At 42.8% G+C, this 12,791-nt stretch overlaps 1 protein-coding gene across 2 annotated transcripts in view; it reads right to left on the bottom strand.

Annotated features, from left to right (window-relative positions):
• LOC141133511 (uncharacterized) overlaps window positions 1-12,791 on the bottom strand; it is a 44,274-nt gene that overhangs the window by 13,612 nt on the left and 17,871 nt on the right. For both annotated transcript variants that reach the window (XM_073622935.1, XM_073622934.1), the window contains exons 2-4: window positions 8,960-9,340; window positions 7,839-8,174; window positions 2,575-2,943 (exon numbers count right to left, since the gene is read on the bottom strand). In XM_073622935.1, coding sequence (XP_073479036.1) covers window positions 2,575-2,943; window positions 7,839-8,174; window positions 8,960-9,340 — 1,086 coding nt within the window. The remainder of the gene's footprint in view (window positions 1-2,574; window positions 2,944-7,838; window positions 8,175-8,959; window positions 9,341-12,791) is intronic.

Genomic DNA, 12,791 nt, shown 5'->3' on the forward strand with positions numbered 1-12,791 from the left:
TGTTACCAAAGGTGTTACCAAAAGCTGAACATCCCTTCCAGAGATTACAAAAAAGATATATCCAGATGCCCAAGTCAGGATCTTACAAGTATGCATTTTGTCTGTATGGACATGTTTTGTGGATGTCCAGTGGCAAATGCTACTGCAAAGGCCACAGTAAAAAGTGTTATCAGAAGTAGTTTGCAAATATAGAGTGCAGAAAGTACAGAAAGTAACAGAGGAAATCATTTTTTATATTTTTATTTACTAGAAGTTTTGAGGTTTTATTTTTACACCCCTTACTGTCTACAATGTATCGGACAAAGTAGAGTAAGAAACTGGAAAACTTTTGCCTGAATGTTTTCTTATATTTTATGAAGCCCCTAAGGGGGATGTTGGACTCTCTCCCTATGGGATTTGGTTTGGGAGTGTGTTACTCACTTGCTTATATTTTGTCTCAGCAGCTGAAGTCCTCCATTCGGATCTCACAGAGAACGTTGCTGATCTTTTAAGGTTTTTTGACAAACTCATTTATGTGTTTTCTCTCCAATTCCAAATCCTAAAAGTTTGGAAGGATCTAAAACTAAAGCCAGGTGAATTGTGGATTGTTAAGAGACATTTATATATAAGGATATGTTTGGAGACTCAATACAGCATCTATTTCATGTACAGTTTTTGCAAAACTTGAAGGAAAAGTCACCTGGATCCACACCAGACACTGCAAAAATGACTAAATTAAAGAAATCTCTGAGTTTGATTTGTTTCCCTCTTGTCATCACAGTCTAGGGTACTTTTTGATTCAATTACTTTAATTGTAAGGGATATATATATTTGAAAAGTAGTTTAGCCATGTTGAAGTCATATTTGTCTTTTGTACGTCTTCCATTTTATGTAGAATTGTCTGTGTTTACATATGCTGATAAGTCAGCATGCCTACAATTCAGCTAGAAGGCCATTCTGGCCACAGGAGTGTACAGCCAGTACTCTGTAAATATGTCTTATCAATCATTTGTTTTTCACAATGAAAAGTCATTTGGTAATGAAAAAAGTTGCTCAGCTATTATTTTCTCCACAATGGAGTTTTTGCCTCTTTGGCCAGGACTACCTCTACCTAAGCGTGTGGAGGTTCCAGGTTAAAGGCGATAGCAGGTGTGGTTAGTGATCAAAAGAGGGGAGACTGTAATGGAAATTTGTAAGTTCTGTATATAATTGTATTGTATTTTGTATGTATCGCACACTGCCATCACTGTGCACACGGCACTAATAATGTTTTCAGTACATGTTTACATTCTTTTGAGTCCTGATTACATTTAGCCTGCCTATGTAACGCCCCTTGTTATCATGAACGTACAATTGTAATATTAATGTGATACCTACGTAATCATGTGCATAAAAACCTTCAATTGCGTCATAATAAAGCAGAACAAGTTATTTGGAAAGATGCTGAGTGTATCTTTTGTGTCTGTTCCCTACTGCAGTAGTTATTATTAATTTGGAACCACTAATCAATATGAGGATAGGAGTTGCCTATCATCAATTTAACCAAGTCAGTCCTAATTATATAGGATAGTCCTTGTTATATAGAGACGGTCCCGGTTATATAGAGACAGTCTCGTTTATATAGAGATGGTCTTTGTTATATAGACAGTCCTAATTATATAGAGATGGTCCCTGTTATATAGAGATGGTCCTTGTTATATAGACAGTCCTTGTTCTGTAGAGATGGTCCAGGTTATATAGAGATGATCCTTGTTATATAGAGATGGTCATTGTTCTATAGAGATTGTTATATAAAGTAAAGACAGTCCTTGTTCATTAGAGATGGTCCTTGATATATATAGAATCAGTCCTTGTTCTGTAGAGATTGTTCTGTATAGAAAGTCATTTTTTTACTGATTGTGCTGAGGTTTATATGTGTCTGTGGGACTCTTGCTTGTGGCACAGCAATCAAAGCACATTTACAGGTACAGGTGAGCCTGGGCTTTGTCTAACTATGCCCCATAAGCCCCTCCCATTTGTTATTGAAATCTGGCCACACCCATTATACGCTGCATTACTTCTCTCCTTTCTTTTTGAACCCAGGTGCATGGGGGACCCTTCCAGTTCTCCCCACCCCCTCCTCCTCCCACCAGGGGGATGGTGTGTGGCTAGAGCAGGTGATCAGTGCAGCAGGTGGGGGAAGAAACTGGAACCAATCTTATGTAGCTCTCACTGCAGCAGCTGAAAGCCGACATCTCCTGTTCTAGCTGCTGCAGTGAGAGCCACAAAAGATTGGGTCCAGTTATTTCCCTTTGTGTGGGTGAGACTTGAGTGTGGGCGAGGACACAGGGGGCCCCATGATCTCCTATTGCCTGGGGGTCTGATAAGTTGTCAGTCCACCCCCTGCTCCACCATGTAGTTTACTGGATGGAACAGTGAGGGCTTGATGTAACTGCTCTTTTGTGTAGGGGTACAATCTCTGCAGCACTTGGCCATGACACATTAGAGCTGGGAGTGGAAAATAGTCAGGATCCTGGAGTTCAGCTTTAATTCCTGGCACCAGACATATAGTGATAATATATGATAAATATAGAGCTAAAAACCCAATAACTTTACCTTTGATGATTAGTCTGGTTCCTCCTCCATACTGAATATTATCATCATATCGGTAGTCACCTGCACACCGTTTGACCACCACAAAGCAGTGAAATGAAGTATTATCTGCCTTTGTCACATCATTTATCATTAGATTAGTCATCTCTGTTATGGATGTCCGATGTCTATATGTAGAATGAACCATTTCCTGGTAGGGGTGGTAGGCGTACGGTCCGGTTACATTCCCCACTCTCCAGTATACATTGACCCGCAGAACATCTCTCTCTGTATACCGATCACTAGGAAGGGTGTAGGAGCAGGTAAGGGTCACTGAATGTCCTTCTTGTAATGAGATCTCATTCGTTGGTAGATTAAAGGATGATTGATATTCTAGAAGATAGTTGAAGAAATAAAACAGATACGTGAACCAGCAAAATCCAGTCCTAGTTTAAGGCCCCTTTCACAATATTTTTTACTTTTTGCTATAATAAATATCTCCAATTTAAAAAAAAAAAAAAAAAAATAAGCACAGCAATAGTATGCCCAGACAGTGTCTGGTGCCTGTAGGTGGTGCTGTTGCAGAGTTTTTGGTGTGGAAGTCAGTGCTGGGACAGTGTGGAGTGAGAGGGAGTGTGTGAGCAGGGAGCAGAGGACTGGACTGGACCCCCCCCGACCGGATCGGACCCCCCACGACTGGACCGGGCCCCCTCACGACCGAGAGCGGCAGCCCCAGGGACCTACAGCGATGGCAGAGTGGGACATTGTGGTGCGGGAGCGGGTATACTGAGGCAGTATCTCCCCACAGATGGGGACAGAGGAGGCGGGAGGACATCCAGCGGGACCGGGAAGTGGAAGGCTGGCAGAGAGAGGCGGTGGGTAAGTGAAGTGCAGACCACAGGAGGGAGAGTGTGAGACTGATCAGTGAAGAGGCGGCACTGACTGCTAGTGTGAGATTATAAGGGGAGGCTGTGCAGAGCGACACAGAGACACAAACATCAAAACCTGACTGACGGTGTATGTGAGTACCTGAGTATTGTGGGCACCTGAGTATTGTGGGTACCTGAGTATTGTGGGTACCTGAGTATTGTGAGTACCTGGGTATTGTGGGTACCTGAGTATTGTGGGTACCTGAGTATTGTGGGTACCTGAGTATTGTGAGTACCTGGGTATTGTGTGTACCTGGGTATTGTGTGTACCTGAGTATTTATTGTGTGTACCTGAGTATTGTGTGTACCTGAGTATTGGGAGTTCCTGAGTATTGTGTATACCTGGGTATTGTGAGTACCTGTGTATTGTGCGTACCTGAGTATTTTGCGCACTGAGTATTGTGCGCAAATGTGTATTGTGAGTATCTGTGTATTGTGGGCACCTGAGTATTGTGAGTACCTGTGTATTGGGAGTACCTGTGTATTGTGTATCTGGGTAGATCGTTAGTGCCTGAGTATTGTGAGTGCACATGGGCAGTGAGTACATGACCGCTGCGAGTGCACGTGGGCTGGGAGTACACGTGGACTGTGAGTACCCGTGGGCTGCAATTGCACGTGGGCTGTGAGTACCTGTGTACTGTATTGTTGAGTACCTGTGTGTTTTATTGTTGAGTACCTGTGTATTGTTGAGTATTAGTGTCAGGAAGCTAGTTGTTACTTATTTGAACAGGGTATAATCCTCATTAAATTAGTAGGTACGATACCCGGTGGGTGTGGAGATGCGACTCGGTGTACATCTTGCGGCATGTATGCGTTCCTTGATCATCTGATTGAGGGTGAATACTGCTGTGCAGCACATTGTTTCCCTGGAAGCCCAGGTTCTGAATACTAAAGGAGAGCCGGGAATGTACCCGGAAGGTCCTGCAGGGGCTAGCACAGAGGCGGATGGAGACAAGGAGGTGCAGACACTAGAAAAGAGTAGATGGGTGACAGTTAGGAAGATTACAGGGAAAAGTGCCAGGGAGGCCGATCCTGGGCTGGAACACCACCCCAATAAGTACGCTCAATTGAGTGACATTGGTGAAACCAGTCAGGGACCAGCACTGCTGGAGCTGAGGGACTCTCCTAGCTGCCAGGGGAAGAACTCCTCCAGTGAGAGTGGGGGGAAGCTAAGGGAAAGGAAAGACAGATTCTGGTGGTAGGGGACTAAATTCTTAGAAGGACAGATAGGGCAATCTGTTATAAAGACCTGAAGCGTCGAACTGTAAGTGTGTCTAATGGGTGCTCGGGTTCGGCACATCACGGATCTGGTGGACAGATTACTGGGAGGGGCTGGAGAAGACCCAGCTGTCATGGTGCACGTTGGTACCAATGACAAAGTCAGAGGCAGATGGAGTGTCCTAAAGAACGACTTAGGAGCTAAATTGACTAAAAAGGACCTCCAAGGTAGTATTCTCAGGAATACTACCGGTACCTCGAGCCACACCAGAAAGGTGGAGGGAGATTAGGGAAGTAAACAAATAGCTGAAGAGCTGGTGTAGTAAGAAGGGGTTTGGATTCCTGGAGAACTGGGCCGACTTCTTAGTCGGTCACCAGTTCTATAGAGGGGATAGACTGCATCTAAATGAGGAGGGTGCAGATCTCCCGGGAGTGAAGATGGCCAAAAAGTTAGAGGGACTTTTAAACTAGGCGACAGGAGGGGAAAGTCCAGAGGTAGAGATAGTCAGAGCGGAGCATATTCCAGGTAGTATTGGGGGCATTAGTATTAGGTTGACTAAAGCACATAAACCTGAGGTAAGTATAGTAACAAGTCCTATTTGCAATCTTGGAACACCCAATAAGAGGACGGTATGCGACTGGTCTAAACTGAGTGGCATGTTCACCAATGCCAGGAGCCTGGCGGATAAGATGTGAGAACTAGCGATAGTGTTGTATGAGGAGGATTTCGATTTTGTGGGAATTTCAGAGACTTGGTTCAACAGCTCTCATGATTGGCTTGGCAGCCATTTAAGGGTATTCCCTTTATTACAGGGATAGAGAGGGTAAGAAAGGGGAAGGGGTGTACCTGTATATAAAGAATAATGTACGAGTGAATGTGAGCTAGGGAGGAGGTGGAATCCTTAGGATAGAGCTCCAAAGGGATGAAACTAAGGGGAAAGTAATACTGGGAGTATGCTATAGGCCCCCTACCTTGAGGTAGGGGGCCCCCTCCCAACATTTTACCTGGGAGGTATGCACTTAGCTGTTACTGTTCACCATCTCAGGAGTGAGCTCTTTCTCTTGATTTAAATCCCCTCACATGCTCTTTCTCCTCTGATGCAGTAGCTCTGAGCAGTAACAGCTGGGACTGTCTTGGTAACATCCCAGGAGATTTCCAGTCAGGCTTCAGGAGAGGCTGGGTCTGATCACTCCGGACGTCCGGCTTCAGTGGTAATTGGACAATTCACAGAGGGACCACAGGAGACCATTCACTAAGACCACCTCTGATGTTCCTTAATGCCTGTTACCCCCGTAGGGGTATGGGAAGCTGGTGAGTGGGGAACCATAGGGGAGCACAAGAGTCACCACCAGTTTGAACTGCATATAGCAAAACCTTTTTGCACACAAACCTGGTTGCAATCGAATTTTTATTTCTGAAAAACTCTTGTTTTCAATTTTTCAGCGTTTAATATATATATTTTTTTCACTAATATTTTTTGGATCATTTTTTTGGATTAACTTCTGGACTTTGATTAATGTTATGTTAATCATATTGAATTTGATATGTTACACATGTGGCACAGATTGCCACACCAATGCTTTTATGTTTAATACTACAATTGAGTGGTATCACTGAATTTTATATGTTATGTTGTAGTATTTTTATTTTTATTTGTTAGAGCTATCACTTATAGTGCATCACAGTGGATGTTTTGCACCTAGTTTACACATTCATTTCACTTAAATAGGGAGCGCCATTCACCCCATTGTTCAATCACGTTACATTGATTAGCCCTTTAGGGGTCTTATTAGGGGAGGCTGCACACGTCTGCAGTCTCTGACCGTCTCTTCTATCATGTCTGCAGTCTCTGACCATCTTCTGTACTATGTCTGCAGTCTCTGACTGTCTCTTGTATCGTGTCTACAGTCTCTGACTATCTCCTCTACTATGTCTACAGTCTCTGACCATCTCTTGTACCATGTCTGCAGTCTCTGACCGTCTCTTGTATCATGTCTGCAGTCTCTGACCATCTCTTGTATCATGTCTGCAGTCTCTGACCATCTCTTGTATCATGTCTACAGTCTCTGACCATCTCTTGTATTATATCTGCAGTCTCTGACCATCTCTTGTATCATGTCAACAATCTCTGACCATCTCTTGTATCATGTCTGCAGTCTCTGACCATCTCCTGTATTATGTCTGCAGTCTCTGACCATCTCCTGTATTATGTCTGCAGTCTCTGACCAACCCCTGTACTGTGTCTGCAGTCTCTGACCGTTTCCTGTAGTATGATTGCAGTCTCTGACCGTCTCTTGTATCATATCTACAGTCTCTGACCATCTCTTGTATCATGTCTGTAGTCTCTGACCATCTCCTGTATTATATCTGCAGTCTCTGACCATCTCCTGTACTATGTCTGCAGTGTCTGACCGTCTCTTGTATCATGTCTTCAGTCTCTGACAATCTCTTGTATCATGTCTGCAGTCTCTGACCATCTCTTTTATCATGTCTGCAGTCTTTGACCATCCCTTGTATCATGTCTGTAGTCTCTGACCATCTTCTGTATTATGTCTGCAGTCTCTGACCATCTCCTGTATTATGTCTGCAGTCTCTGACCATCTCTTTTATCATGTCTACAGTCTCTGACCATCTCCTGTATCATGTCTGGGGGCTCTTTCTAACAGTCTCTCTAACAGAAGCCCTCTCTGTGTGCATCAGAGAGACCCCCTTCTAGGTCTCATTAGTGTACGCTCTTCCTGTATTTTCTTTATTGTTAAAAGATTATGGGAGGATCCCAGGATAAGGAAGACTGCTTAGGGGAGCATCTCTGTGTTTGAGTCGTTGCCATAGAAACATTTGTAGAGGGGAGGAGTTGGTAAGATGACCACGCCCATGTGGGGGCGCCACAAATATTTCTGCACCCAAGCGTCTGTGACCCTAGGATCAGCCATGGTGATACCAGATTAGGAAGGAGGGAAAATCTATAACAGGAACACAGAAAAATCTGAGCGAGGTTCTAGCCTTCCTCTACTAAAGAAATGTAATTGTATTCTGTCTACGGTCACTTTGAAGAGTTCCCCTCACTTCTTCTCTGGGGAAATGTTCTCAGCCGGACAGGAAGTGATGGGAAAGGAAAGAATAGTGTTCTGTATTTGTACCTGCAACAATCAGCCTTGTAAATTGTTTGCTTTTCAGTGTTGCTCTTGTGGTAGAGGTAGAGATGACACAGCAATAACTTCTCTCATTATTTACATGAAGCCTATGAATGTGCAGGGAGATGTCTTGAGTAAAATTGACCAAAGAGTACCGACCATATTGACGTGCTTTACTCCATTCATGTATGAGTATATGAGTACAGTAATGACTTTCTCTGTCTGCAAAATACCAGGTGACCTTTGTAATATCTGAGATGTCCTTGGAGTAATAACACGGGATGATGCCCTCTTCTCTTGAAACCGCCATCACTTCATCCAGCTGAGTGATATCTTCTGTACCTAAACAAAGAAAATGGATTAGAGGGGTATGTATATGCATGTAAAGGTGTCTGAACAGAGACTTTTATTTTAATTTTTGTAGAAAGCAGGGTCACTCGGTCTCCTGGGAATGGTACCTGTAGAGGACAGCTGCCAGGAGGTGGGCACACCTATGGTGAGAGGGTTAAATCTATTCACTTTCATGAAATACTTACCATAAAAGAGGGAACATGATTAACTTTCTGATGACCTATGTGTTCAAATATTGCCCTTTTTCATGGGTCGATTCCTCCACTGCAATGGTTCCTATGATGATGTACCAGCTGGTAGGAGAAACCACACTGTGTGGTGGGGAAAATGTATTCTGAACACCAGAAAGTGTGGAATAGATGCGGCCACTAGGGGGAAGCATAGTGGTAGTATTTCAAGAAATGGGTCACTGGGTAGGTAAGGGTATTATCCCTCCTTTTATTACAGGTATGACATTCTGTATAAGTGATCTGTGCTGACAGGATAACTTTGAAACATCGGGTTGTAAAGCATTTCTTTCACAGCCTGAGATTTGGTGGAGCCTGGGGAGAGCCAATGACATTACTGTTCCCTGTGTGCTGAGGATAGGGATGCAAATTGATCGATTGCTCTGATAGATAGATAGATAGATAGATAGATAGATAGATAGATAGATAGATAGATAGATAGATAGATAGATAGATAGATAGATAGATAGATAGATAGATAGATAGATAGATAGATAGATAGATAGATAGATAGATAGATAGATAGATAGATAGATAGATACAATTTACCTGGAAACTGCAGAAGAGTGCCAAGTCTACTATTCTTGAATACATTCCCATATTGAATATCGTATAGTAGGCAGCAAAATCGAGGCCCATCTGTTGGTTCCAGTCCTGTAATTTTGATATATTCAGTCCGATTCCTGTTCGGATCCTTCTCTCTATAGAGTCTTCCCTCATATTTCTCTGTAACATTTCCAGAAGATGAAATGATTGTGTCCTCAGCAGTTACAGATGAACAATATTCTTGATCTGTCTCCCCCCATATGACCCGTACATCTTCATCTGGTTTCCCAGGGTCGGAGTATGAACATGGAATGGTAACAGATCCTCCAGACTGCACTGTACGGATTGTCATCTGATGAACACACCCGGGAGATCCTGTGATCCCTAAAATTAGCAAACACGATGAGATTTAATATCAGTACATTACAAAGGGGTGTCAATTTTTTTTTTTTTTGTGATTTCTTAGACATCCTAAAAGACATCAGTTCAATTTAACTGATCTTATTAATGTTAAAGTATTGAATCCTATATAGGGGAAGTTCACATTTGCTCACTAAGTACTCAGGCACTGCTTTGCGTTGGGGCAGTGTGCCCGTCCCTGTACACAGTGTAACAGAGCCGCATGTTTGCTACCATTACCCCCCCCCCCCGTCACTAGTTGTTAAGGATGCTGTCAGCTTCACAGCCGACAGTCTCCTAGCAACCAGTGACACTGACATTGGGTCTGATGGATAGTCACAGATACCTGTTCCTTATCAGATAGCAAGCAATTGTGCGGTAGTTTGAAAATGACTTGATAAGCTATTGCTAGACTTGCCAGGCTTCACAAGTTTGTTGCACAATTGCAGCAAGTCCGCATTACATGACTCCAGATCAACTTTCTTTGCAAACATTCTGCAACTCTGCTGCAAGTTCTGGTTCAGTTATGTTCAGATGCAATAGTCCTCCCACCACAGGGGGGCACTGTGGCCGAATTATCATGCTGTAGACTTGCAGAGCTCTTACTGTAGACTCACCACTGCAACTTTGCTCTTGCTAGAGACTTGCCATTCAAATTTGCTACAAATTGGAAAAGTGTCAACTAGAACTTGTGCTTCAAGTGCTCTGCAAGTGTACAACATGCCGGTGAAAATGTGCAGCAAGTTAACAGACTTAGTTCAGAATCCCAAATTATACCTCTCACATGTGTACAGATAGAGATAGTGGCGCTAATATATATTGTGTAGAATTATGAGACAAAGCAACATGATACCTGTGATCCTCTAACTCTACATACAGAGTAGTACTATGGATATAAATACAACACCCAGTGAAAGTGTCAATATAAATATGAAAAAATTAAAAAATCATAAGCTGAGAAAAATAAATGAATAAATGATCAAGCACAACAGTTGTTTTTCAATCTTCTTGTGTGATAAATCTTCTTTGTACACGCCCAGACATGTTTCGTCAAAGATTTTGAAGAAGTCTTTTCAATGAAACATGTCTGGGGCGTGGTTACACGGCATTCCATCGCACTGACATTAGACGCCACTGTCTGAGGAGGACTACACCGATCGGACTGCTGGGCCTTAGAAGGTTGGGTGAGAGATACACCAGTATACTCTTCAGGTCCGCTGTGACCGCGGTGCACCATTGGATCATTGATCCTGTTGTTTGCTGTGGATTTGTTTAAAGGCTTATTTGTTTCAGTTTAAAAGTGAGTGCAACCATTGAAGTGTGTTTGGAGTGATTTTAATACATTTGTTAAAATGGTATCAAGCTATGTGGAGAACTTTATTCATTTGTTTTTTCACATATGGAGCTGGCTTGATTGGATTCACGGTTCATCACATGCAACCCAGGTGTGGTTCAATTGCTGTTTTGCCGAACACGAGAGTGGGAGGCTATACAATCTGGTGAGTGCGCTCTTCAGAGGGAGTGGTGTCACTATCACGGTGGTGTGGTGGAAGAGTAGAAGATCTATCACACAAGAAGATTGAAAAACAACTGTTGTGCAGCAGCAGCCCCTCTCAGCCCCCCTAATACTTACTGGGGTCCATCTAGTTCCAGCAATGTCCATGAATGTCTCAGCCTTCCGACATTCTCGTTCCTGATTTGTGAAAAAACAATCCCCTGCGCTAAAGATACTGATTAGTGATGAGGCCTACCGCTGCTGTACATGACATAAGTCAAAACATAGAAAAAAGGGTATAAGTACCACAGTGCTGACAGCCTGAATAAATACAATAAAGTGCAACTGTAGTGCATAGAAAATTAAGTGCAAAATGTATCCAAAAAAACAAAAAATATATAAGATGTAGCCAGTGAAAGCTTAACCATTTACGGACCGCCCGCTGCAGGAATACATCGCTACTTTGAAGAGGAATACCGTTATGGCAGCAGCTAGCTACAATAACTCCGGTACCCTCTTCTTCAGTGGGCGGTCCACATCAAGGTAAAAGTGGTCTCTGCGGCGGATTTGCTGCAAGATCACTTTTATTGCCCCCCCTCCCGTCGCTCTCCGGTGCCCTTCACCATGGTCCCCACCCGTCTCCATATCACTGCAGGGCAGAAGTGACGTCAAAATGTCACTTCCGCCCCAATGCTCTTTTTTTTTTTTTTTTTATTGCATTTTAGTGTAAATATGAGATCTGAGGTCTTTTTGACCCCAGATCTCATATTTAAGAGGTCCTGTCATGCTTTTTTTCTATTACAAGGGATGTTTCCATTCCTTGTAATAGGAATGAAAGCGACCCAAATTTTTTATTTCAAAAAACAGTGTAAAAATAAAAAAATGAAAGTAAAATAAATAAGAAAAAATGTTTGTTTTTTTTTTAAAGTGCCCCATCCCAACGAGCTTGCGCGCAGAAGCGAATGCATAAGTGAGCAGCGCCCGCATATGAAAACGGTGTTCAAACCACACATGTGAGGTATCGCTGCAATCGGTAGAGCGAGAGCAATAATTCTTCCACTAGACCTCCTCTGTAACTCAAAACATGCAACCTGTAGAATTTTTTAAACGTCACCTATGGAGATTTTTAAAGTGTAAAAGTTTGTTGCCTTTCCACGAGTGGGTGCAACTTTGAAGTGTGACATGTTGGGTATCAATTTACTCGGCGTAACATTATCTTTCAAAATATAAAAAAATTGGGCTAACTTTACTGTTGTCTTATTTTTTAATTCAAAAAAGTGATTTTTTTCCAAAATAAGTGCCCTTGTAAGAGCGCTGCGCAAATGCGGTGTGACAAAAAGTATTGCAACGACCGCCATTTTATTCTCTAGGGTGTTAGAAAAAAATATATATATAATGTTTGGGGGTTCTAAGTAATTCTCTAGCAAAAAAAAAAAAACAGTTTTTAACTTGTAAACATCAAATCTCAGAAAGAGGCTCGGTCCTTAAGTGGTTAAAAAAACACGTGCAAATATGTAGAAACTTCTAGTTGGAAGGTTCCTTTCACAGGTGCTGCTGTGCTTGAAATAGTGCAAATCAATATTAAGCATGTGGCCAGTGAAAGTCCAAAAGAGACACATAAACACATATCACTTCTCAGTTGATAAGTTCCTTTCCCAAGTTCCTTTCAAAAGTGCTGCTGTGCTAAAAAAAAATCATATGATGCTGTAAACGGGTGCATACGGGATCCACCCCCCCCTTAAGGTTGAACTCACCAGACACCCCCCCCCCCCCCCTAGGGTTGCCACCTTTTCTTCAAGCCAAACCTTTTGTGGCACAGGGCAGTAAACACTATAGGATTATAAAAGACCTGGGAGACATTTGGGTGCCCCAAGGAAAGTAGTAATGTAGCGCACAGAGCGTGCCAGTGGGTGTGGCCAAATTGCCCTTGCTGACATCATC

This window comes from Aquarana catesbeiana, linkage group LG03, assembly GCF_042186555.1.
Source record: "Aquarana catesbeiana isolate 2022-GZ linkage group LG03, ASM4218655v1, whole genome shotgun sequence".
NCBI lineage: Eukaryota > Metazoa > Chordata > Amphibia > Anura > Ranidae > Aquarana > Aquarana catesbeiana.